The 25,078-nt window shown below is 40.6% G+C and overlaps 1 protein-coding gene across 2 annotated transcripts; it reads left to right on the forward strand.

The window, feature by feature from the left end:
• Positions 1-8,038: 8,038 nt before the first annotated feature.
• Positions 8,039-25,078, forward strand: slc29a4a (solute carrier family 29 member 4a). Of its 2 annotated transcripts, none has more exons than XM_088333213.1 (11): positions 8,039-8,169; positions 11,097-11,435; positions 13,373-13,504; positions 13,564-13,677; positions 14,003-14,131; positions 16,063-16,137; positions 16,204-16,472; positions 20,912-21,032; positions 21,131-21,318; positions 22,521-22,761; positions 23,865-25,078. In XM_088333213.1, exons 2-11 carry the CDS (start codon positions 11,201-11,203, stop codon positions 23,999-24,001), a joined length of 1,641 nt encoding a protein of 546 aa, XP_088189339.1. In that variant the 5' UTR covers positions 8,039-8,169; positions 11,097-11,200; the 3' UTR covers positions 24,002-25,078. The 2 variants fall into 2 exon arrangements, with proteins under 2 accessions (XP_088189339.1, XP_088189347.1); XM_088333221.1 differs by having other exon boundaries at positions 20,912-21,023.

Below are 25,078 nucleotides of genomic sequence, written 5' to 3' on the forward strand. Positions count from 1 at the left end.
CTGTTAAAACTCTGGTACCGCATTAATTTGTTAAGCCATGGGCGTGTGCGACTGTCTTTTTCGTTTGGCACTTTCTGGGCTTCTGCGCTTGCCGTACCTTCAGCTTTATCACCTCGTGCTGAAGGTAAGCTGTGCCCAATATAGGTTTGGGTAAAAGTTCATATCTTACTAAATATATGAGCTGCTTTCACAAACTATTTTTGTATATACATGTATTTAAGTTGTGCTAAATGATGCTCACTGTGATGCAACATGTTTCAATGCAACCACGCCACTATGTGCGGCATGTTGAGTGATGTCCCCTTTTTGTCTCATCTCATCTCATCTCATCTCATTAGCTGCACCGCTTATCCTCAGTAGGGTCGCGGGCTACCTGGGGCCCATCCCAGCAATCATCGGGCAGTGGGCAGGGGACACGCTGAACTGGTTGCCAGCCAATCGCAGGGCACACAGGGACAGACAACTCGCTCGCTTCACACCTAGGGACAATTTGGACCGGCCAATCCACCTGAAATGCATGTCTCTAGAATGTGGGAGGAAACCGGAATGCCCGGAGGAAACCCACGCAAGTACGGGTAGAACATACAAACTCCGCACAGGAAGTTCGGTAGCTGGATTAGGACCCACACAGGAGGTTCCCAAGACCTTAGAACTGTGCTTGCACATGCGCTAACCACTGCGCCGCCATGCTGCCCGTCCCGTCTTTGTATTTTTGTTAATGTTTTAGATGTATGCATTCTTGCACAGACGCCCTGACTTATTTGTATTGTTTATTGAGTGCAGGTACGTGGAAAAGCTCTGTTCATTGTCATTATTAAGGTTTCACTATCAATGTGCTCGCATGTTGTTTGCTTGGCATACCTTCAGCTCTATCACCTCGTGCTGAAGATGTACGCTGTCATGCACAGATGGGGCAGTGGCTCAGGAGGTAGCACGCTGGTCTTGGGATTAAGAGATCGCAGTTCGAATACTCCATGTTACATGTTGAAGTGTCCTTGGGTAAGACACTGAACCCCTAATGCCCCCAATAAGCAGGTTAGCCCCTTACATGGCTGCACGGCCGCTATTGGGAAATGTGAAGCACATTGTAAAAGCGCTTTGGGAAGTCTTGACTTGAAAAGCGTTATATAAAATGCAGATCATTTCATTTCATATTTGTATTGTTTGTTGAATGCAGGCAATAAACCGAGTGAACGTGAACTCTTGTGTCGCGTATGATTGAGGGTCGTTACACACGCGTACAATTTTTAAGGTCACAACAAGCTATAGTTTAAGGCAAGAGGCAGTGCTGACAATAGACCGAATGTCAGTTATTCACAAGGCTTTTTGTTTGGGAGTTTAAAAAAATCTAAGTAAAATCAAGTCTCCATGCAGAGCCTCAAGTGGATTGTTTCGATGTGAGAGCAGTTGATCAAAGAGCAGCCAACTTGCCCGCAGCAACACTGCATCATGCCTGCAGCTAGGGAGGAGATCTAATTCTGGCTGCCATGTGAGAGCAGGGGCCAGTGCTATGGAAAGATCCATTCTGGAGTGTAGATCAATTCACACACACGCACACACACCAACTCACACATTGCATAGCAGTTGTTCTGGCCTTGTTCCAAGGCTTTTCTCTTCCCTTTATTAAAGTGATTTACTAGCGTCACTGCATTGGCTTTAATTAAATGAAAGACTTTCCACACTCACACTTCAGTTATTTTCGTTTGACAATATTGCTACACATTGACCCAAAATAACAGTTGAAGAGGTGTAAGCATTTGGTGTTTGGAGGAAATGTATGTTTGGACCTTGGTAAAAATGTCTTAAAATAATACACAGACATTAACAATATTGAATATAGGTAATAACAGAGTGTCTAGATGGCCACTTTCTGCCCCAAAAATTTGCAGAAGGTTCTGGATGGCACACATGAGGTCTAGATGCCAGTTCCATGGCTCTAAAGGCAATTCTCATTCTTCTTCCTCAAGGACAAGAAAACAAGTGTATGACATCAACATAACTCATAAACTAGAATACAAATGTGTCTTAAGCATTGATTAGGGGTTATACCAGCGGAAAAATTACATTTCTGCTGGCTATTAGTAATATTGTTTTGGCACCTGTTAGGGAAAAAAACTTATTTACAAATTTAGCGTTTACCAAATTTTTCGGATTAGTTTTCTGACTCCATTAACCAAACACAAACTTTATTCTCCTAACAAATGCATGCTCGTTTTCTTAATTTAGGGAAACATATTGACAAGAGACAGGCTTTTCCACACGGGGGCAGATTTATTTTCTTAAATTATTTCTTAAGTGAATTTCATCGAATTTTGCCGAATTATTGTCGAATTAGTCTAATTAGTCTTGTCGAGCCTCCCATCTCCCGTTCTCCGATTCCGTCTGTCTCTGCTGTCTCTTCTTTTTTTTACACGTCGGGGCATCGGCAACTCCCCTTGGGGCGGGCTGACTCCTCCCCCTGGGAGGGCCAGGAACTCCCCATCTCGTCTGACCGGTGCGTCACGAAGCCCCCCCATGGGGTGGGTTGGGTCAGGTGCCCACGTCACCTCCTCCTCGCCGGAAGACACCGCCATGTAAGAAGGGCTCACAACAAGAAAGCTTATCAGCTCATAGCAATGCCAAGCGTTTATCAAAACAAGGCCTAATTCCCTCGTCAGCGCCCCGCTATCAAAATTCCCCAGCCAAAACACTCTACACTTGGAACGGCGCGACCTTCAGCCTTCTGTGAAAAAATCCCCACTGCATCCAACAAAATGTAATTTGTATTATATTAAATCCCTAATAGTCAATAAAATAAAATTTAAAATCCTTCAGACCACAAAGGGAATTGTGGGTGGTGAGTTCATTTTTAATGAGTATTACAAAAACAAAACAAGATGATGTCATCAGAAACGGTTCCACACTGTCTGCCTTCCTTGGTTCAGTTCCAGCTACCAGCCTTCCTGTGTTGAGTTTGCATGATTTCCCTGAGTGGGTTTTCTCCGGTCACTCTAGTTTCCTCACACGTACCAAAAAACTTGCAGATAGGTTAATTGCCAAGTCAAAAATTTCCCTGGGAATGGGTGTGAGGGAATCCTTGTCCGTAGCTGTTTTCTGAAATTTGCTAGCAACCAGTCCAGGGTGTCCATTCTCCACAGTCCAAAGTCAGGTGAGATGTCCTGCTGCACCCCCTCAACCCAAGTGAGGATAAGTGGCTGGCAAATGAATGCTTTACATTTCCAGTGAAATTCAGGAACTAACCAAATCCGGTTATTTTGTTGTTCTATGCTTTTGTGTTTAGCTTTCTTGTTGCGTTTCGCCTCTGGCCTTAGAGCACTTCACCGCAATATGAAATGACTACATGAGCACACACACGCACACAAACCGAGACCCAATGTGAGACGGCTGATTTGATTCCGCTTGAGGAGGCAGGTGCCTGGAGGTCTGCCACTCAAACAACTCTTTGAAGCCGATGGAGAGATGGAGATGGAGGGCGAGGATGAGGAGGCAGAAGAAGCGCTCGCTCAGAATAGAGTCCAGAGAAGAATGGAGGAACGTCGAGAGAGATGCAAGAGGGAATACAAGAAGAAATACAAAGATGAATTCAATGTCATGTGATGTTTGTTGCAATGACCTTGAAAAAAAAGAAGATTAAAAAAACAAGAAAACAAGCACATTTTCTGTTTATCTGTTTATCATGTACTCCTTAGTTTTTACATATGTCCTTCACGTTTGTCAACTTCTCCGTGGCCAACAACTGGGGACGCATCAATCAGACGGACATGCTTTGTAGGACCTTCTCCCAATTTCCGAACAATCTCATTAGAGCTGCTGTGAGGCTCTCACTCACCCTCAGGACCTTTTCTATTGACATTAGGGATATGGATTGAGTAGGACAGAAGTCTGTCTTTGTGAACAAGCTTCCCTATCTCTTTCGAGTGATGCTCATGTTCTTGGCTACTCAATGAAACTCTTTCTGTCACAAACACAATTAACAATTTATGTATCCTACACATGATCCACATTATGAGGGGAGTGTCTTTTGTTATAAAGTATGAGGAATATTCCATACATTTTTCTAGACCAATATCCATAGGGCTGTAAAGCACTGTAGTGCTCAAGCTCATATGTTGGTTGGATCCTATAACCACTGGAGTGGTAGGGGCACCATTTCCTGTAATGTGTCTTGGGCAAGTACAACCTGGTGACACCCACTCCTCTCCAGGCAAACAAATGTTTGCACCCGGTCTCGAACCCAGCCATTTTCACAAGATGGGAAGGGGGCACTCTTTGAAGTGCAAAACGCCACATTGACTGTGTTTTAGTGAGAAACAGGAATTTTAAATTTGCCTAAAGCTCTTAAAACCTCAGAGATTCAGATCTTTTTTCATCCCTATTAAAATATGGCCTTTATAAGCACCAATACCTGCTCATCCCCATATTTTCTCCTGAGTCTTTTAATTTGCCGTGGGATTCTATTGAGCCTTTTGCACATTTTACTCTCCATGCCTCTATCCAGTCATATAGCGTGTTTAAGTCATAACACACTACTGCTCGTTCTGCCACATTGTTGATCATGCTTTTCGAATTTGAAATCCATACAAAATACCATCTAGGCACAACTCTTCTTCTCTGATAATTTTATAGTTTAGTAGAAACTCATAATAGGCACAGAAGACATCAATGAATTTTGATCTTGCAAGGAGAATGGGAATGAACTAAAAAAATCCTTTAGATGAAAAAAAAATCCAAGCTGTTCTTAGTCTTCTCCTCAGCCCTTTCTTTGTTTTAATCTCCAAGGTTACAAAAAGCAGATAATGTCACAAACCAGGAACGGAAACGGGACCCAATAGCGTTCGTTTTACTCAGCTTTATTTAGAAGGAGGAAAGGGCTTGCACCCACCATCCGGTGATCGTCGGTCACAGGTAGCAGATCGCTGGGAAGTGCCACTTCTGCGTCGATCGAAGGTAATATCGAGAGCAGGAAAAAACAGGTCAATGGCCAGACGGAGGAGCAAAAACGTAAAGTGGTTCAGAAAAGAGGTCGGCAACGGGAATCAGACGGAAAACAGGGCAGGATAGAGTCAGGAGTCAAAAAGCTTGCCTTGCGTGCAGCGAAGGTTCGCAGAAGATCTGACGAATGTTGACAGGAAGGAGGGGTTTAAAAAGCGTACAACAGCCAATCAGGGTCCGCGGCTGTTGGCCCCAATGGAGCAGACTCAGGTGCCCCGCATCAATAATCATGACAGATAAGCTCTAGGGATGTGAAAATCTAAAACTAGTAACACGATTGGGCAATAGAAAGAATGATGTTAACAGTGTATAATAGTAACAGCAGTAGTTTGTGAGGGTTGCTACGTAGCTTCGCCCCATTAGACCAGACCTGCAGCACCTTTCTCTCTTTCTCCCCGACGCCGCCTCAGTCGTTTCTTGAACCTGATAATAATCCACGAAGCACCCGCTGGTGGCCACCATTTCTTTGCTCTTCTGACTTCACTCAGAGTCCGATTCAATTGATGTATTTCCTTTCAATATAACGAACCGACAACATTTTTGCTTCCCAGTTTGATTTGAGAGGCAACTGTTAGACTCACAGCATACACCAGCCCATCACAGTCGCGCTCACAGACAGTCACACCCACGCAACAAAGAGCACCCTCCTTAATCTGTCCCCGCTGTCTGCTCTCTATCAGAACCCAATGCACAATACTATTATATCAATGAAAAGGAAGACAATTCAATTCAAAACCCACAAAGGGGTGAACCAGCGATAACCAAAGCGTGTAGTAGCCAGGGGTCTTTGTTCAAACCATATAAACACCCTGTAGAAAAATATTGTTTCTTCCAAGAGAAGGTGTACAATTGTGTTGAAAACAGCAGTTAGAATATCCCCGCTAAGACCAATATACCCTACTACGGTTATTTTCAAATGCAAAAGCACCAAAGCCAACAGTGTAAATCAGATGGCCAGACATTTTATTGATGTTGCTCTCATTTGCCAATACAGTAAAGATATTTCGCAAGTGATACAATTCACAAAACACAATCCTCAGCTTTGATGAATCTAGACACATTTGGTTACCATGTTTTCACATTTTTCATTAATCTAACACAAATTGCAATAGCTTACATTCCCAGATGAAATCTCATGTGATCCACAATGCTTGCCACGTTAACAACATTGATTGGAACACAATGTGCAGACATGGCATTATTCTATGGTTCCCATGATTCAGAATTCAAAACTCCTATTTGTTCTCACCTATGTGACTGAGTTGCACGCCCTTATATAACCGGGATAAATAAATCGTCAGAACTTGACCATCATTTTCAAACTGCAATCAAATGAGAATCAGCTTTTTTATGGTAGTCATTTGGTCTAATTTAGGAATAACTTAGCGCTCGCCTAAGTAAAAACCTTCAAAAGCATTAAACATTTTTGTGTGTGAAGAAAAAATTAATTATAGGATGGTGTTCAAACCATTGCAATCATTACCCTACTTCCTGTAATACAGATGGGCTGACAGCCCCCCAAATTTTCAAACCTTCATCTGTTTCACCACACAAGTGAACGCTCTTCTTCCTCCTGCTTTTCCTCCCATCTGTTTTGCTCCCTTGATCTCTTTATCTGTACATCTGCACCTGCTCTCCCCACTTTCATCTCTCGTATTTATGTACTGCTGCTCCTCTGTCTCTTCATCTGTCCCTTGTCAGTGTGCGGGTTGAGGTTTTCTAGTATCAGGCAAAATTATTTCATGTAACGTTCACTTATATCATAGTCCAGCCAACTGGTGGCACGCAATGATACTTTGTGTAGATAGAGTCTCGTGTCATTTATTCTTATAGCCCTAAATGACAAAGTTAGGGGAAGCCGGAATGGAGGCAGCTGTGCTGAACAAAAATGGTGTTTATTGACAGAACCAAATCTGAACATGGAATAGCTGAAGGTCCTAGTCTGTCCCTGCCGCAACAGGGCCAGAAGCAGTCAAGGACTCCTCACCTTGCTGCTGGGATAGGGACTTTCTCGCTAATGGGAAAAGGGTGGTCATTGGTCCCTGTCCTTCTTTGCTAGAACAGGGACCAGAAGCGGCAAGGGATCCTCTCCTCACGGCCGAGACAGGGATATGGAATCTTCCCACAGGGTCTTTTGGTGATTGGGTCATACACTCATGTTTGTGGAGGTAGACACAAATGCAGGGAAGCCTGAATGGACCCCAAGTGTGCTCAACAAACCTGGTATGTATTGTCAAAAACCAGCAACAACAAAACAAAACAAACCTTATAGATAGATAGATAGATAGATAGATAGATACTGTTAAAAGAAAATAACTCTGAAATTGTTTAATTGATGTTGAAAATGTCAGGAAAAAATGTTAAAACGTCATATCGCCACATCATATTGTCAGATATAAAAAAATTGTGAATATGCTTGATGGCTGTGTTTTGCTGCTGTTGGTGTCAGTGGATTTGTTCAGACCGAGGACAATCGACTGTGGCCTGGACGGATCTATTGACACTAACAAAGATGTTATATAATGAAATTGTGAATATGTTTGATTTTCGAGAAGGTTTGTTCAAACCTCACTTTGTGTTTGCTGTTAAAAACGTAATATTGGAATATAATATTGTGAATGTGCTTAATTGCTGTTGAGATTGTCATGATTGTTTTCTGTTTTTAGTGTCAATAAATTTGTTCAAACCAAAAAGATAGATAGATAGATAGATAGATAGATAGATAGATAGATAGATAGATAGATAGATAGATAGATAGATAGATAGATAGATAGATAGATAGATAGATTTGATAACCCAGTAAGAGAACTTTCAATAACGGCAGCAAAAAAAAAGCGTGTTCTCTCTCTCTCTCTCTCTCTCTCTCTCTCTCTCTCTCTCTCTCTCTCTCTCTCTCTCTCTCTCTCTCTCTCTCTGTCTCTCTCTCTCTCTCTCTCTCTCTCTCTCTCTCTCTCTCTCTCTCTCTCTCTCTCTCTCTCTCTCTCTCTCTCTCTCTCTCTCTGCTTTATTATATCTCTGCCCTCCCTCTCCTCCTCCCCATCCCTCCCGCTTCTTTTCCTTCTCAGACACTGGATGCTGCGTCAGGAGGCGTGAGACTGTCTGGATGGAGACCGACTGAGGAGCCATCAGGACGGAGGCGAAGAGGCGGTCAGACAGAGGGGCGGTCGAAGCACTGAGGTAACCTGTTGTTGCTATTCTTGTGGCTTTCTAGGGAAACATTTTCAAGTACAACCTGAGTAAAAGGTGGTTAAATGAAGAGAGTGCAATGGGCGAAGTATGACAGAAAATAATCAGTAACCGTGTTTTGCACTGGTAAGCTTTACCTCTATAATTTGTGTTTCTTTCCCAAACGGCGTTTTTTGCTTTGCCTGTCGTCATTTTGATGAGCGCTTTTCATGAAAACACATCTACGTGGTCTAATGTTTTTTCCCTTAAAGCCAATCTACACAATCTCCGAGGACGCTTTAATTATTGTAACAGACTTGCATTTTCATTTCACACAAGATGTTCGCGAGGGCCTCCTCGAGGTTGTTAACGGAATGGTTTGCGGCTGAAGATAAAAAAGTAGCTTTTACCCCACCTCACGAGAATAAACCTAAGATGACCTTTAAATTTAGTGACGGCTGATTCTTTTCCTTCGATTGCATAACGCTAATGCTCGATGAAAATAGACCATTATTTTTTTTTTGTTAGTGTGATTGGATTTGCCGTATAATTTATAAATGCGTCTGTATCATAGTATTATTAACAGAAAATAAAAGACAATTAAAGGGACAGTGTGTATTATTTAACGCCTCCATTTGGTAAAAAAATAATCATCCTGTTAGGAAAAACTACATTGGTTTAAATATCGGTCAAAAATACACGAACTGTCATATAAAGTGAAGAAATGAAGAAATTTGCATTTATTTTACGTAACATGAGAAGAAGCTGAAGGGACCTGATGTAATTGCCAGTCATCTCGCTGCTACAACCGTCAAGAAACAAATACCGGTACTTGGCAAAACGTTGGGCCAAAAAATAGGAAAACATAGTGTGGTCTGGTCACTTTCAGTCTCCATGGTTTGTATTCCTCTATGTGCTTCTTAGTGCACGTTTCTGGTTGGAAGTCCCAATAGAGTGATGTCTAGTGTTCAAATAATATGTACTGTCCCTTAAAGAGACAGTGTGTAATATCTCGTGCCTCCTTATGGCACAAAAACATTGATTTAAATATTATTAACAAATACATGAACTATCATACAAATCTTAATTTTTAAAAAAGCAATGATAAAGAAATTGGTATTTATTTTACATAGTGGAAGCCCAACCCTAGAGGTCGCCGCCATGTTTGTCTGGCATGTCTGCTGTGGCACTGTTTTTCTTTTGGCATTAGAAAATGCATTGCCTTCTAGTGGGCAAATATTACACACTGGGGCTTTAAGAAATTAAGTCAAATTTAGTCTGAGGTTAACATATTCGTGGTGCTTCTAATACGTCCATGGTTGTCAATGTTTGTGAGTATAAGTGCCATTATATTGTGCAGTCCTGTAAATACCTTCCTGTCAGCTGTCTAAGATAGAATCCAGAACACCCACAACCATAATGAAAGCATGCAGTATCTATAAAATACTGCCTATTTGTCAATGTCATTCTCTTCAGATTGTGTTAAAGTTCAAAATAATTGGTTCTAAATGCACAGTGGCATCAGAGTGTATCCCAATAAAGATTGTGTTTACATGACAAAAAGGAGCATGTGTCTCATTGTTGCACTTTTTCCTTAACACTCCCCATGACGCTGATATAGCGCTTGCGTGCTTTGGGTGTTATTTGTTCACATTCGGTTGTGTCACTTAACCGCCAGTAATATATTGTAAACTTGATGGCCATAACTAGTTTTTAACTCAAAAACACTGGTTTTAAGATGGAGGCATTTAAAGCACAGAGGAAAACAATTAAGGAACACTTTTTTTATTTCTTTATTTAATTAAAAACACATTTTTATTTGTCATTAAATACTAGCATATATACTGCGAAATGATGAGTGAGTACTAATGCTATGTATTGTATTATTAAAAGCCACAGGTACCAATGTAGGCCTTTTTCTACAACAAGGTTAAGAGGAACAATGAATAAAGAATGTCATACCTGTAAACTTGTGCGTTTTCCAGATATTTTACACATTTCTCATCATTTCAAATTGTGTACGCCGCATAACAGCTTTTGTACGGTGATTCATAGTTTTCTTTATAAAAGTTTGTTTCTTTTTTTTGTTAAACCAATATCATTTTGCCTATTTCCGCTCTAATCCAGATTGTTTCGGTCACTAGTAGCTGGCCAGTCACACCTTGTGAAACCGGTGACGTTGCTCAACGCCATCTAGCTTCCTAACAGACGCCACCTCAGAATCTGATTGGCCAAAAATAAACAATTACGTTCTCTAAAACTGATTTCACAGGTCAAGGCAAGAAAATATAATTCTGCATGCCTCCAGGTAGGTTTCTGAGCCTTGCAACAAATAATGGCTGAAATGTGATTTGTTAAATGCTTAAATATAAAAGCACACATCTGAAAGCAACGACCAGGGAAAACCAATGAAAGGAAGCTTAGAGACGCATTGGAATTATTTGATAAGTATTGACGTACAACAAATAATTAACAACACATGATATAGATATTTTTGGGGCCAGCAGAGAATGCCAGCAGAGGATGCACTCATGGGCCACCACTCCCGTGGGTAAATAGGGGCTGTGTGTGTGTGTTTGTAAGGTTTATTATTACTTAAGACGAATTGTAATCATCAATACAGGGGACGATTGGCTGAGATTGACAGGTATGGAATGTATCTAAAAAGATTGTAAACACCCAACTCCCTTGCTAAAAAGACAAATACTAACACCACAAAATTCATTTGTAGCTCAATAATTGATTCATAACATAGTATTTAATTAACTCACAGTCATGCATCTTTTGTCACCTGCTCTTTAACAACACACACAAAATGGGCTCCCACCTCTCATACAACCTTGGCTTGTCTGTCACTCTCTTTATTAAAGCTTATGACAGATGTCTATTCTTTTGTACCCGAACATCTTTTACATCTGGTTCCCATGGTTCCCCTGCAGCTCGGCCGTCATCCAACAGCTTCCCGCCTCCCTCCTCTCGGTGTTTGTGCACGGCATGCCTGTGCCTGGAAGCATCTAGCGAGCGTCCCACTCGCCTGCAGAAGATGGACGTGATGGGAGCAGAGCGGCGTCGGCCCACACCGGTGCCGACGCCCGAGGAGAGGGACGTGTGGAGGGAGGGAGTTCGAGCGGGATGGAGAGACGCTGGACGGGAGGGATGGAGGGATGGGCAAGAGAGCGGAGTGGTGCAGAGCTTCAGTTTTGATTCCTACCAGCTGGAGGAGGAGGAGATCGGCAAAGAGGTCCCGGAGAGAGGCGTTCTGGCGCTGTCTGAGCCCGGTGAGCACACACAATTGATTCGATTCATCATTTATTTTTTAAAATTGTGCAGAATGCAAAGTCTTTTTCTGTGAATATGGTCCACAACACAAAAGGGGTGGCTTAATTATAGACGTTTCAGAGGCGCCACAACAACTCAAAGAAGAGAAAGAAACTCATTAAGCAGTCCTTACATATCAGAGAAGTGAGCGAGAATACAGAGGTACATGTGTAGCTGCCAAAGAACGACTTTGTCAACAGAAAACTGACGCCTTGCTCATTCAATTATGTTAATCAGATAACCTCCATCTGACCTTCAACCCCATTACTCCTCTCACATTGCTGTCAATTTGGATCTGCGAGAAAAGCAAGACAAACACACACCAATAATAGCAGGAAGCGGATGTGTGGCATCATGCACTGTGCAGTTCTGCAAAAGATGATTGTATATGGGAGAAAGTCTTGCCGTCAGTTTTTGTCTCCAAAATCGATGACGTTGTTGCAGCTGGCTTTCCTTTTCCATTTTTTTAACGGGATTTAATGATGATAAGATTACAGTAGACATTCAAAAAGAGGAGAGATTACATTACAACCCACTTCAGGGTATGGAGACTAGGTTCATCTAGGAGCTTGGAGAAACAAATAACCGAATGACACAGTTGGATAAATAGAACTATACTAAAACTTTTAAACATTTACAATAACACAACATATTTAAATAATATTGGCTCAAATTAAATAAAAACAAAATGGGTGATCCTTTGAGTTGAGTTTGTTTAAAAGGGGGGAAAATCCAGTTGGGGTTGATGTAAACGATCCACAATTGTCAAAATAACAAACAACAGTGAGGTATAATAGTCAAAATAACAAACTGGCATCATAAGCAAACTCCTTTGCATGTGTCAGTGTGAGATTTATTTAATGAAAATAATTGTGCGTTGGAAAAAGTAAAACTTGTTTATAGAACTGCTGTACTTTCGGGGGCATAATTGGAGTTGCTTTAATAATTGCACACAGCCACTCCACTACATATTAGTTTGGAATGTTTTCAAATCAAATCATTATCTATACTCCAATTTGCATTTTTTGGTGTATTCTGTGTAAACACAAGCCTGATATGTCAGGAACCCACTCGGGCTGGTCGGAAGCACTGTGCAGAAACTTATAAATTATAGCAGTAAAAGGTCGTCTTTTATTTGGGCAGGATTACGTACACAGAAAGTCAGGTTGCGAGGCCCCAGTATCTATAACACCAGAGGCAACAACCAAGATCCAAAAAGCAGACAAAGGGTCAATGTTCCAGTAAATCCAAGCGGCGATGGCAACTGTCCAAAAGTTCATCAGGCGATCCTTGTGAACCAGAAGAGCAGGCAGGGATTTGGTGCGCTGGAAAAACAAGAAACTCCGACAGGGGTGCTTGGGACATGATGAGGAAGACAATGAACTAGCACGGAACCAAGTGGACTACTAATAAAGGGAAGGATATGAGTAGTGATACAAGGAAAAAACATGGGGATATCAAGACAAGTGGCTACTGCTAAAAGGAAAATTGAACCCGGAAGTGAGTAGGCAAATGAGGTAAGGTCGAGCGATAGAAGAGAGAGCGATAGAGAGGGAACCTACAGAAAAACAGGAATCCGAGTGCAGGATTGTTACATGGTAATAGTGAAAAGGTTGATCAATGATAGTCCTGATAAGTATGCAGATCTACAGACAAGCGTGTGTTTCCTTTATTAGTGTGTTTTCTTCATGTTCAATCTCATAGAATATTGTTTCCCTAGAAACAAAACATTGGTTCACCTACAAGCATATGATACAAAAGCCAGGAATACATGATTCCTGTTCTCTTGCATGTTTCATCTTACCAGGCTTTTCATGAATATGAAGAGAGTCTGCCCCAGACTCTGATTGCGTATTATTTTTTATTTACAACTTCTGTCTCCTACCTTCCCGCTCAGACTTTGAGGAGCTCATCCCCGACGACCGTTACCATGGCATCTACTTTGCAATGCTATTGGCTGGCGTGGGCTTCCTGTTGCCCTACAACAGCTTCATCACAGACGTGGACTACCTCCATCACAAGTTTAAAGGTGCAAATGCCGCCAAAACCAACCACTTTACTGGAGGTCATGCAGACCTTGTCTTGCAGGAACGTCCATTGTGTTTGATATGAGTCTGACATACATCCTGGTGGCTCTTCTTGCCGTCCTTCTCAACAACGTGCTGGTGGAGCGCCTCAGTATGCACACCAGAATCACTGTGGGTGAGTCAAATGTAATCACAACAAGAAGCCGCTTGAGACAGTGAAAGTAAAGAGCAGTAAATGTAATGGATGTGATCAACTGTAACCTTTAAAGTCTTTATTTTGTATGCTGTATTTGGTCGTAACATTCTCTTAAACCCTAGTTTTGCATCATAGTCATCTTGCACTACAACATAAAGCCACTTGAGTCTTTGAGGTAACATCTAGTTAAGCATGCTCCACATTGAGGATAATAAAGTTCAGATCGACGTGTGAGCTTTTCACTGGGGATGCTGATGATGATCTTGACTTAAGTGCACTGTTTTTTTTTGTTTTTTTTTTGCAGGCTACGTTTTAGCATTGGGGCCTTTGATATTTGTCAGTGTGTTTGATGTCTGGTTGGCAAAGTTTACCACTAGTCAAGCCTATATCATCAATTTGGTTTCAGTGGGAATTGTGGCCTTTGGGTGTACAGGTAAGCACTTAAACGCACTTAAAATGTAGAGGATGTATTTGTAATGATGATTTATTGTGCATTTATTGATTTATAATCCATTTGTAATGGATATACAGTGCATTCATTTAATTATTCACAACATATTTTTTTATCATTTAGATTTATCTTATAAGTTTTTTCAGCTTTTTATTTATTTATGTGTATTCTCTTTATTAATTTATTTTTATTTAATTATTTACATGCATTTGTTTTATTGAAAATTATGATGAGGAGGATAATGAGGATAATTGGAGGAATTGGAATTAGAATTGTCCTTATTGTCATTGAGAACAACGTAGTAAACCTTGTTTGCATCGGAACTGGACATGGCACTCCAGGATTAACAACATTAACATGTATTAAAACTTAAAAGAAAAAAGAAGATGTCAAAACTGCAATAAATTGGCGAAAAGAATTGCATGGTAGTGCTTAGAGGCTCTCCTACATGGTAATAATAGCGCAATGAACAATTGTGCAATAACATTTAGTAACAACAAAATTCCCGATAAATAAAATATGAACACTTATGTTTCAATAGAATACCCATTTTTAATACGATGTATATTTTTCAGTGCGCAATTGAGATTTTACAAAGGATAGTGGAGCGGAGCAGGGATATATTAATGCACAAATATTCATGCCCATGTTTGTTTACTACAGCCAACAAGTCTGTGTCAATAAGTCTGTTTGTATCCAAGCTTTAAGATGTATGGAACACGATTATCAATAAACAGATACAGAATACAAAAAACACTTTGTATCATGTACATCATAAAAATCATCATTGTATTGAGGTTAGTTTCTGGTGAGGGACGGTCAGATTTACAAATAAATGAAACTACATATTATTCGTCATTTGAGTGACGACAATATATAAACTGCAATATATATAAACAGAGGCATAGAAAAAAAAAGACATTATCTTACCTAAACTTATAAATGAAGTCCTCCTTTAAATAAAAGGACCGACATGAAAAAAAATCTATACAAAAGAGAGAAAAAAACTGGGGGGGGGGGGGGGGGGGGGGGGCCTTGACTTTCTGTTTGGTTACAAGTGTTATCACCAATTATACTGTTTGTGGCTGAGCTGTGCACCAAATCAAAATCCTTGGTCTCACTATCGCCCCTCTAACATGAGGCAAGAGAATTGCATGCCTCACTCTTTATCTACAGGCCTATATTAATAGTATCATTATTGGTATTATGTAATGATATTTTATATGTATGAGAAAACCATACATTTGTGAAGTTAAATGAGAAGTTACCAGGAAAACACAAAAATGTTCCTAAAACATTCTGGAAATGTGAAAATTAAGCTGTAGTGCAGGGCTCCACACACAAATGCCCAAAACAGTCTTTGCACTTCAGATTGATCATTTCCAGAATGTTTCCAGAACATATTTGGCTTACGGATAAGCACAATATCGGCCATTCACAAATCTGAAAGGGGAAAAAAAAGTATATTGTCGGTATAAAGGTCAATTGTACGTACAGGATTTTAGGGACACCCAGTATTTACCTTATATTTTTACCCTTTTTATTTGGCAGCTGGATTAAGAAGCCCGATGGGACACACAGGGCTGTAGTTTGCCCACCCCTGACCCTCAATATGTAGAGAAATGGATCATATCCAAAACTGATTCCAGAAAACCTCAAAATTCAACCAGTAGGTGACGGATATACAGTAAATTAGTGAGTAGAAGAAGAGATACCTAACCGAGACAGCTGTTTGCTGATACAAATATTATAAAAGAATACAAACACAACAATTGCTCTCCAATTTACAACTTAAATCATTCATTTTTGGCACATTTTTACACTTTCCAATATTATAAGTCTTAGTTTAATCATCCAGGAAGCACCAGTGGTTGACTGCTCCACTACTTGACCACTTCCTCATTTGTTTCCAGTGCAGCAGTCCAGTTTCTATGGTTACATGGGGATGCTGCCCAAGAGGTACACGCAGGGGGTGATGACCGGAGAGAGTGAGTATTAGAAAATCCCTGTTTGCAATGACCTCATCTGAAATTGGGCGCTACCTTTGAGTGCAGGCACGGCAGGCGTCATCATCTCGCTGTCTCGCATCTTCACCAAGCTGCTGATTCCGGACGAAAGGAGGAACACGCTCATCTTCTTCCTCATCTCCATCGGCATGGAAATGCTCTGCTTCCTTCTCCACCTGGTGGTGCGCCGCTCACGCTTCATCCGCTACTATACCAGCCAAAACCAGGGCAAACGTCAGGGCAAAGATCACGACCCCCGCGTCACCTCCACTGGCTACAGGGTTCATCATGACGTCACGGCCGATGAGGTTAAATTTGTAAGTTGTCCTCATGGAAATTCACATGTTTTGTTGAGACTACAGCAAGATTTCAAAAGAACCAGACACCAAAATACCACAAAAATGTGTATCTGAGGCAGGGATGTCAAACTCACTTTAACTCGAGCACCACAAACTAAAAAAAAATAATCTCACAGGGGCCGGACCAGTAAATTAATGGCATAAAAAGTGTGCCTTGGTTGGTGGGCTGGGGGCCTTTTAGGGGGCTCACAATTTAAGATTTGATTATACAACGATTATTAAAGGTTTTTTTTCCTCAATAATTTTTTCCTTCACTAAAATCTAATCTTTTGTAGTGTTTACATCCGTGCATTTGTAAATGAAAAAAAAAAGCGAAGGAACAATCGAATTTATTTCCTCTACAGTTTGTTTGACCTATGAATCACATGCAGACTGGGAAGTGAAAAAAATAGTATACAATGATCTAAAAGTCTTTCTTCTTTTTAATTATCTTATGAAGATTTTTACCTGAAGAGTGGCACGGCAGCCGGGGGGTTAGCGTGCAGCTCCACAATGCGGAGGTCAATGATTGACTTCCAGCTACCAGCCTCCCCATGCAGGATTTGCATGTTCTCCCTGCGAGTTTCCTCTGGGCACTCCTGTTTTTTTCACATTCTAACAACCTGCATTGTAGGTTAATTGGTGACCTTGAATTGTCCTTACGTTTGAAAGAGCCTGTAAATGGTCCTCTGTCTCTGTGCACCCTGCGACTGGCTGGCAACCAGTTGAGAGTGTCATCTGCCCACTGTCCAAATATGCCTGGGATGGGCCCCTGCACCCCCGTGACCCTATTGAGGAGAAGCGGTGCAGAAAACGGACGTTTAGAAGTTTACCTGAATATGGGAACTTTGCTGTTAGATTTCATCTCTATGATAGAAAGAAGCTAAGGTTTCTTTAAAGTCTGTGACTTTTACTTTAACTAAAATAACACCGGGATAGGTTTCCTCAAAGTTCTCTGGTTGATTAATGGTCGTCAGCAACTACACCTACAGAGGGTGCTTTTTGAGTTGCACCGGACTCTGGCCAGTGGAGATATGTAAAACTGCAAGTCATTGTTTGACATCTTTTTCTGTTGTCCTTCTCTCAGCATTGCCTCGCCGGCCACATGAAATTGTGAGACAGGCCACATTTGGCCTGCGGGCCTTGATTTTGACATAGGTGATTTCATTTCATATAAATCACAAAATACCTAGCTTGGTGTTATATGTATACAAAAAACGCAATGGCTCAACTGCCACGTTAGCAATTCTGACCTCGTTTTTAGCAATGTAAACAAACCTGTTATAGGCACATAAACCACATTTGTAGTTTAACTGCCTCAGCCAATTGATCCCCTTAAGAAGGATTGCAATTCCCCTTATTAAGCGATAATAAACCTTACAAACACAACGTGGTACCTATTCACTCAGAGCAAGACAGACTATGTAGAATAAAACAAAGATGTGCCATCCGTGATAATGTTGCTCATTTCGATATAACATTTCTGACATTTTGCGCTTTACATCTCTTTTATTTTTTAGTACAATAAAGATAAAATAAAAATGATCGTCAATTATTTTTTATTTTATTTTAAAACATGCCAAATGGCCCGGACCTATTGGATTGGATTCGGCTGCATAAAGTGGTCGCCTGGTCGGTGCTTGAGAGCTGCAGTACACAATTTGGCCGCCAGTGGACGTTGGAGACCCCACAAAAGCTGACCACTCAAAAGCAGATGTTTAACAATTTTGTTGGTATTTCTTTGGTGTGCCTTGACACAGACAGAACCTAGCTAAAGACGCTTGCGAAGGCCTAAAGAACAACAGCGTATATTTTCACGAAATCAGTTCAGCAGTTTCGGAGCCTATAAGTCACATGCAAACACAGAAATATCGCTATTTATTAAGTAATTTAGATTTGGATTAGATTTGATACTGTAGACGGATCAGATAAATTAAGTACATTAATATAATAAAAATACAGATTTTGCCTCTTGGGCGGCACGGCGGCGCAGTGGTTAGCGCTTGTGCGGCACAGTTCATGTCATGGGAACCTGTCGTGGGTTCAAATCCAGCTCCAGACTTTCTGTGCGGAGTTTGTATGTTCTCCCCGTGCTTGCGTGGGTTTCCTCCGGGCACTCCGGTTTCCTCCCACATTCCAAAAACATGCATTTCAGGTGAATTGGCCGGTCCAAATTGTCCCTAGGTGTGAATGAGCGAATGAGTTGTCTGTCCCCGTGTGCCCTGCGATTGGCTGGCAACCAGTTCAGGGTGTCCCCTGCCCACTGCCCGAAGATGGCTGGGATGGGCTCCAGCCCCCCCGCGACCCTAATGAGGATAAGCGGTACGGCTAATGAGATGAGATGAGATGAGATTTTGCCTCTTCTTACTTGTTCCCATTTTACTTTTAAAATCAATTTGAAATTATGAAAAAACGAGAAATACTATACATAAATCCGCAAATGTATTTTCTAGTGGCAAACATCACAATAAATACAATACACATTTTTGGCATAGATGTCTAGTGCACAAAAGTAACTTATTTTCATTCTGCATCTGCAACTGACAGCTTACTGTCTTAAAGGGCCAGTGTTAATTATTTAGTGCCTACTACTTGTTAAAAAATAGTTCATAAAAAATAGTATATATATATTTTATATCATAAGTAAAAATAGATAAACTCTCAAGACCTTGTTTCTGACTATGTAGGAGGCGAATCTGTTTTTTGTTAAACTGAGCGTTTGCGCAGAGCAGTGCGTGAGTTTGTGTGGCGTATGCGTGTGTTTGTGTGTTACCTCTGCATCTCGCGTATGATGCAGAGCAGTCTTTGTGTTGGTTGCCAGGAGAAACTAAGGCAGTACACAATGGCTATAATCTGGATGAGTGGTTCCTTCTGGCTCTCAGAACCTTTAATCAACAAATGGATTAGTGTGTCCGTGCACGTACTTGTGCACGTGTGTCTGTGTGTGTGTGTCATCAACTTGCAGTCATTTGCAGCGATTGCTAATTGCTGTAGCATAACAAGCTAGTGTCATGAAGCTGCACAAGCTAATGCATTTTCACTTCAATGAAAGGGAAACAAATAAATGCTTGTGGTAGAAAATGTTCTTGAAAGGTGAGCTATATTTCTTCTAGTGTTGTGTTTATAAATTGTGTCAATTGTTTTCTCCATACACAGTAATAAACCTCTTTCACTGACTGCTCTGGTCTCTTGGGGAAAATAATAAACAAACAAACATTATATATAGAATAGATGAGGGGGCGTATAGAAAATTTAAGCTACAAATTGACAGCCAGAATTATCGAATGTTAAAAAATGTTCAAATGACTCTTATAATCTAATAAACCTAATAAAACCTACTATAAAGCAAAAATATATATTCTAACAAAAAAAAAATGGCTTGGGATTGCCAGGCCGATGGAAAACTGGATTCGGCTGCTTGGAGTGGTTGGTGGCCGTGAGCTGCAGTACCCAGGTTGGCCGCTAGAGGGAGTTACAGACCCCGCGAAAATGGAACAGACGAAAACAGATGTTTATCGATTTTTTGGGTATTTATTAGGCTTTGACACGAAACCTAGCTTAAGACACCCCGGGAGGCCTGAAGTACAACTTTTATGAAAAACGGCTCTGTGGTTTCGGAGTCAATAAGCGACATACAAGCACACACACGCACACACACACACACACACACACACGCAAATCACAATTTATAAAATAGTTTAGAAAGATATAGATTACACAAATGAGGGGTCTCCAAGGTGATGCCCACTGGCACCAGTGTGCTGCCTACGGGAAGATGAGTTGCCTGCAAATGACTCACTGGGTCATTGTGATTTTCTAGTAAAATTATTTTGTTAGTAGTTGACTGAGTCTATTTAATCCTACTTCCAAATATTACCACGTAATAACATAATAACAACATAGTAATAACATGATGTGTTGTTATTTTAGAAATGCATATAAAAAAGTGTGCCCTTTGCGCAAATTAGTAACAAAAAGTAGCTCTTAGCTTGAAAAATGTTGGGGACCCTTGAGATAAATAGATTGGATGGATAAATATGGTTAGCAATATATTCTTAAGTTTCTGTCAGGATTCTTTCAACAGGCACATTTCCTTGATACAAAGATCCCCGTAATATGAACATGAAATGGAAGAAGCTGCCAGGCTACGACAATAGAAGTTTCTATTTTAGCAAAAGTGGGCTAAAATCAATAAAAGGAAAATGTATATAGCAATTTTCTATCATTCACTATCAAAAAAGTGAAAGGGTAAGTAACATACAGTAAAAACAAATGCGATTCCTGGTGTATGATACAATAATGAATCAGGATCACCTCGGGGGCCGAAAAAAAAACCTTCTCAGGGGCCTTCAGCGTTACAGATAAGATTTTATTCAACAAAAAATGCATTGAAAAAATATTTTTTGCCTGTTTTTCAGAAAAACGGTGGAATTGGGACCACAGCAGCAGAAGATGGCGTTGAAGACTATGTAGGTGGGACATATGTGCGATTTGACGCCCCAAAATTGAAGATCAGAAGAACCTGGCCCGGTATTTGTGGTAATTCTTCTCTTTTTTTACATGAATGCTTCTTATGTGCTCCACTCCATCCATCTAAAACAGTAAAATCTGATTTTATGTTTTTGCTCTCCGAACAGACCTTATTTTGCACCGTTATGTGGTTTCCCGGGTGATCTGGGCCTACATGCTGTCCATAGCTGTGACCTACAGCATCACACTGTGCCTGTTCCCTGGCCTTGAGTCCGAGATGAGGAACGCCACCTTGGGAGAGTGGTTGCCCATCCTCATCATGGCCACCTTCAATATGTCTGACTTTGTGGGCAAGGTGAGAAGCTGCTCATCAAAATAGCTTGAGCAACATTATCATTTATCTATGGTAATTTGTGCTAAACTCTGGGCATATTAAAAAATGGCATAATATGTAATTGAACAATTGTTGCTTTTTTATATGACAAAAAAAATAAGTGAAATAAATCATTGAAACATTTGAAAATGTACCAGTATCAGTAATCTATCAGTAGAATAAGAAATAAAACTAGGAAGGTTATCTCCCATTTTGGACCAGTCTGCCTAATTTTGCATTTTTTTCTCGTTTTACTTAGAAAACAACTTGAAAATATTTTAGGCACAGCAAGCTAAATATATATGAGAAAAACAAAAACAAAATAAACATGGTTTTCTCAGTCAGTCAGTCAGTAAGTCTGTATGTAAGTCATAGAAACAAAAAGAAAAAAGAGAAAAGAGAAAGAAAGATAAAAGGGAAAGAAAGGAGAAAGGAGAAAGGAGAATGAGACAGAGAAAGAGATAGAAAGGAGAAAGAGAAAGAAAGGAGAAAGAGAAATAAAGAAGAAAGAGAAAGAGAGAAGAAAAAGAAAAAAGAGAAAGAAAGGAGAAAGAGAAAGGAAACTAAAAGAAAAAGAGAAACAAATAAATAAACAAAAATGAGGTAAATTATATTAGTACTATAGTAGTATTTTTACTATGTTATCTAAAGGGACACTGATTTATATTTGACCATTAGATGTCGCTGTATTGTGTAGTGCTAAATGTTTCCCCAGCCAGGTTTTTGATATTTTTGTGGGCCCCTTAGCAGCAAAATGGTGAACAATCATGTCAGTTTTAAGTGAGCATCATGTTATGTCAAATAAATACACATTTCTTCACCTGCGACTAAATTAAAAAATGTTCTTTTATATTTTATGATATCACTTAAATCAATATAGCTTTTTTTTATGAATTATATTTTGTTCCCACTAGGTGACGCTAAATAATACACAATGTCCCTATAATGAAAAGTTAAAATTAGAGTTAAAATAATGGAAAAATGAAAAGAGTTCTCCATCGTCTCAAATGTATTTGGCTGGTTTTCTCGTTTTATTGACAAAAGCAAACTAAAAGTATAGAAAAATGGTTAAATGTAATCATTAAAATGACCAACAGAAATAAACTCCCCCCACGTTCTTGATCTGCATTGTTGCTGATGCAAACAAACCCAGAAGAGCTTACGAATCCTCAACGCGTGTTCAGATCTTGGCAGCGCTTCCTTACGACTGGTCTGGTGGCCGCCTGCTCTTCTTCTCCTGCCTGAGAGTGGTCTTCATCCCGCTCTTCATCATGTGCGTGTACCCGGCCCACGCGCCAATGCTTGCGCACCCTGCCTGGCCCTGTCTCTTCTCCCTGCTTATGGGCGTCACCAACGGCTACTTTGGCTCCGTGCCCATGATTCAAGCTGCTGGCAAGGTGGCACCAGAACAGAGGGAGCTTGCAGGTAAGACATCTCCATTGCAGCGAATGAGGAATGAATACCTTCCTATAATGCCCTTTTCGTGTTTGTGGAATAGTGGGATGTCGCCTAGGCAATCGCGCATTTGGTGAGGCGGAATACATGTCAGTTTTGACAGAAAAATATTGAAGAGTAACATCTCAAATGTCTCAAAAGTATGTGCAAGCAGCAAGATAGTGAATTTATTTTAGTGATTGTCACGAACCAGAACAGACTCTCAGATCCAATAGCGTTAGTTTCAGAAGACTTTTTATTTGAAAGAGTTGTTGGACTGGCTTAGGACGTCGGCGCTTGTTGAACGTCAGCCTCTTCGGGCGGAATGGCAGCTCCGTGACGAGTAGACGGAAGGTGCAGCTTAGCGGGTAAGTCGATGGCGGGAGAGTAGTCGCAAAACGTGGAACGGAAACAGGTCAAAAACGGAAGGCAGGCATGAATCGGGCAAGAGGAGTCGAGGGTACCTTGTAGTCTGGAGAAACACTCAGGGATACAAAGAGTACACTCGGACGATCCTATCTGGACGCAGAACGCTTAAGCGGAGAACGTCAGCCAATCAGGAAGTGCGCTCCAGCGCGCCAAACGGATTGCCCCAGGTGACTTCACTTGGGCAATCACGACAGTGATCCCCTCAAAAAAACCTGTTTATTTTATCGGTGCTACACATAGATTGTGAGAACCACTTGTGGAGCTTTTGAGTTTGTTGCTTTACTCACTGGTGATAATAAGATTTACAATGCATTGATTTATTGTAACTCAAAGTCCAATTGATCATCAGATGCACCAAAGAGTTGTTTCCCTTGCTGTGCTTTTTTTGGGTTTATTTATATCTTCCAGGACAGCACTGTGACTAGAAATTGTGTGATACTAAAATAAAACCTAATGTTTTTTTCTTACATCATCTACGTCCCCAGTGGTGTAGTGATCATAGAGTGGATTTAGCCTTCCTATTATCGCTCATGTTATTATCGGGCCCAGGCCGTGAGAATATTGTCGGACATTAGACCGTTGCGTGGTACAGAAACGGTTAGGGACCACTGGGAATTTGATGAAAGTCCACCAAGTAACGTTTGGTTGTTTTTTTCTTGTTCCAGGGAACGTGATGACAGTCTCGTACATGACGGGTTTGATGCTGGGCTCCGTTGTGGCGTACGCTGCTTATAGCTTCACAGCTCCTCCAGGAAATGGCTTCTCCTTCCTCAATTTACACGCTAACATCACAGGCGTTTGAATGTCCTCGCGTGATTCCAAATGTTCCCACGCAAACATTGGCAAGAAACCCGAGAGAGTTCCGTCTCCTATTTGAAGGGCCCGACGTAGCTTCACTTAGCTTCTCATTCTCCAGCCGGGATAAGTGAGGAATTTGGCGTGAACTTTTCACATTTTGGAGTGTTTCACTGTGAAATGAGTTTCAACATAGTTCTGTGCTTTCATTTCAGGCTATGTCGCTTTTTAGTGTACGGTAGCGGGATCACCCATAGTCCTTGAATGCACCAACTTATTATCATGAAGGTGTAACTGTGCTTTGTTGGTCACCAAGTCAACAATTAAAAAACTAGAAGTTAAAGATGACTCTTAAAAGGCCGCTTCCCCGTTTCTTGTTTTGTCTGGAGAAGGGTCTAATGTAAATCTAAATCAATGCAAGTGTTGGCGTTAGGGGTGGGTGATACTGTAAATCGTAGTATCTATCCAATCCATGTAAATACATGGTAGTATCGATCGATACCGATCTGATGCGGATACCTTTCGCTTGCCCAAGTCATGATCATTGAATAATTGAACGCTTCTTTTTAAGTTAGCTTATATTTACCGTAACTACAGCACACAGATTTCAGACACAAAAAAATGTTTCATTTTTTAGCAAATAACTACAATTTTAAACTTTAACGGTTTAAAAAAAATAAATAGAAGTATTTCTGTTCTTACTGTTTCACTACAAAATTTAAGAGAGTCAAATAAAAAGCAGCAATGTAGCAAAAATACAAATAGAACAATGTCAATGTGTCAACTGTACTTTCAACTGCACAATATTTCAAAAATAAAGTCAGAAAGTACAAAAAGTGTCATCGATTCAATCTAAACAAATTAACAGTATAAAAAATAAAATGCATCTACTACAACAACTGTTGCAGAGCAAAAGTCAAGAGAGTCTAACCAAAAATTATGAACACGCCCGGTTGGTTTTGTTGCCATTGTGGCAATGGATTTACTGGTTTTTGTTCAGGAACAGTACCACGTTTACATTACTGGTTGCAGCTCGTTTCTCTCTGTATGGTGAACTTTTTTCATGTATTTATGAAAATATGCC

This window comes from Urocampus carinirostris, chromosome 1 (assembly GCF_059441175.1).
Source record: "Urocampus carinirostris isolate Australia breed hairy pipefish chromosome 1, RoL_Ucar_1.0, whole genome shotgun sequence".
In the NCBI taxonomy this organism is placed as follows: domain Eukaryota; kingdom Metazoa; phylum Chordata; class Actinopteri; order Syngnathiformes; family Syngnathidae; genus Urocampus; species Urocampus carinirostris.

What these genes read in the sequence shown, in the direction of transcription:
- slc29a4a (XM_088333213.1), top strand. Translation starts at nt 11,201, where the DNA reads ATGGACGTGATGGGAGCAGAGCGGCGTCGGCCCACACCGGTGCCGACG. An exon ending in CCTCCATCACAAGTTTAAAG is followed by an intron (nt 13,505 to 13,563) that starts GTGCAAATGCCG and finishes CTTGTCTTGCAG; the next exon opens with GAACGTCCATTGTGTTTGAT. An exon ending in AACCTGGCCCGGTATTTGTG is followed by an intron (nt 21,033 to 21,130) that starts GTAATTCTTCTC and finishes CTCTCCGAACAG; the next exon opens with ACCTTATTTTGCACCGTTAT.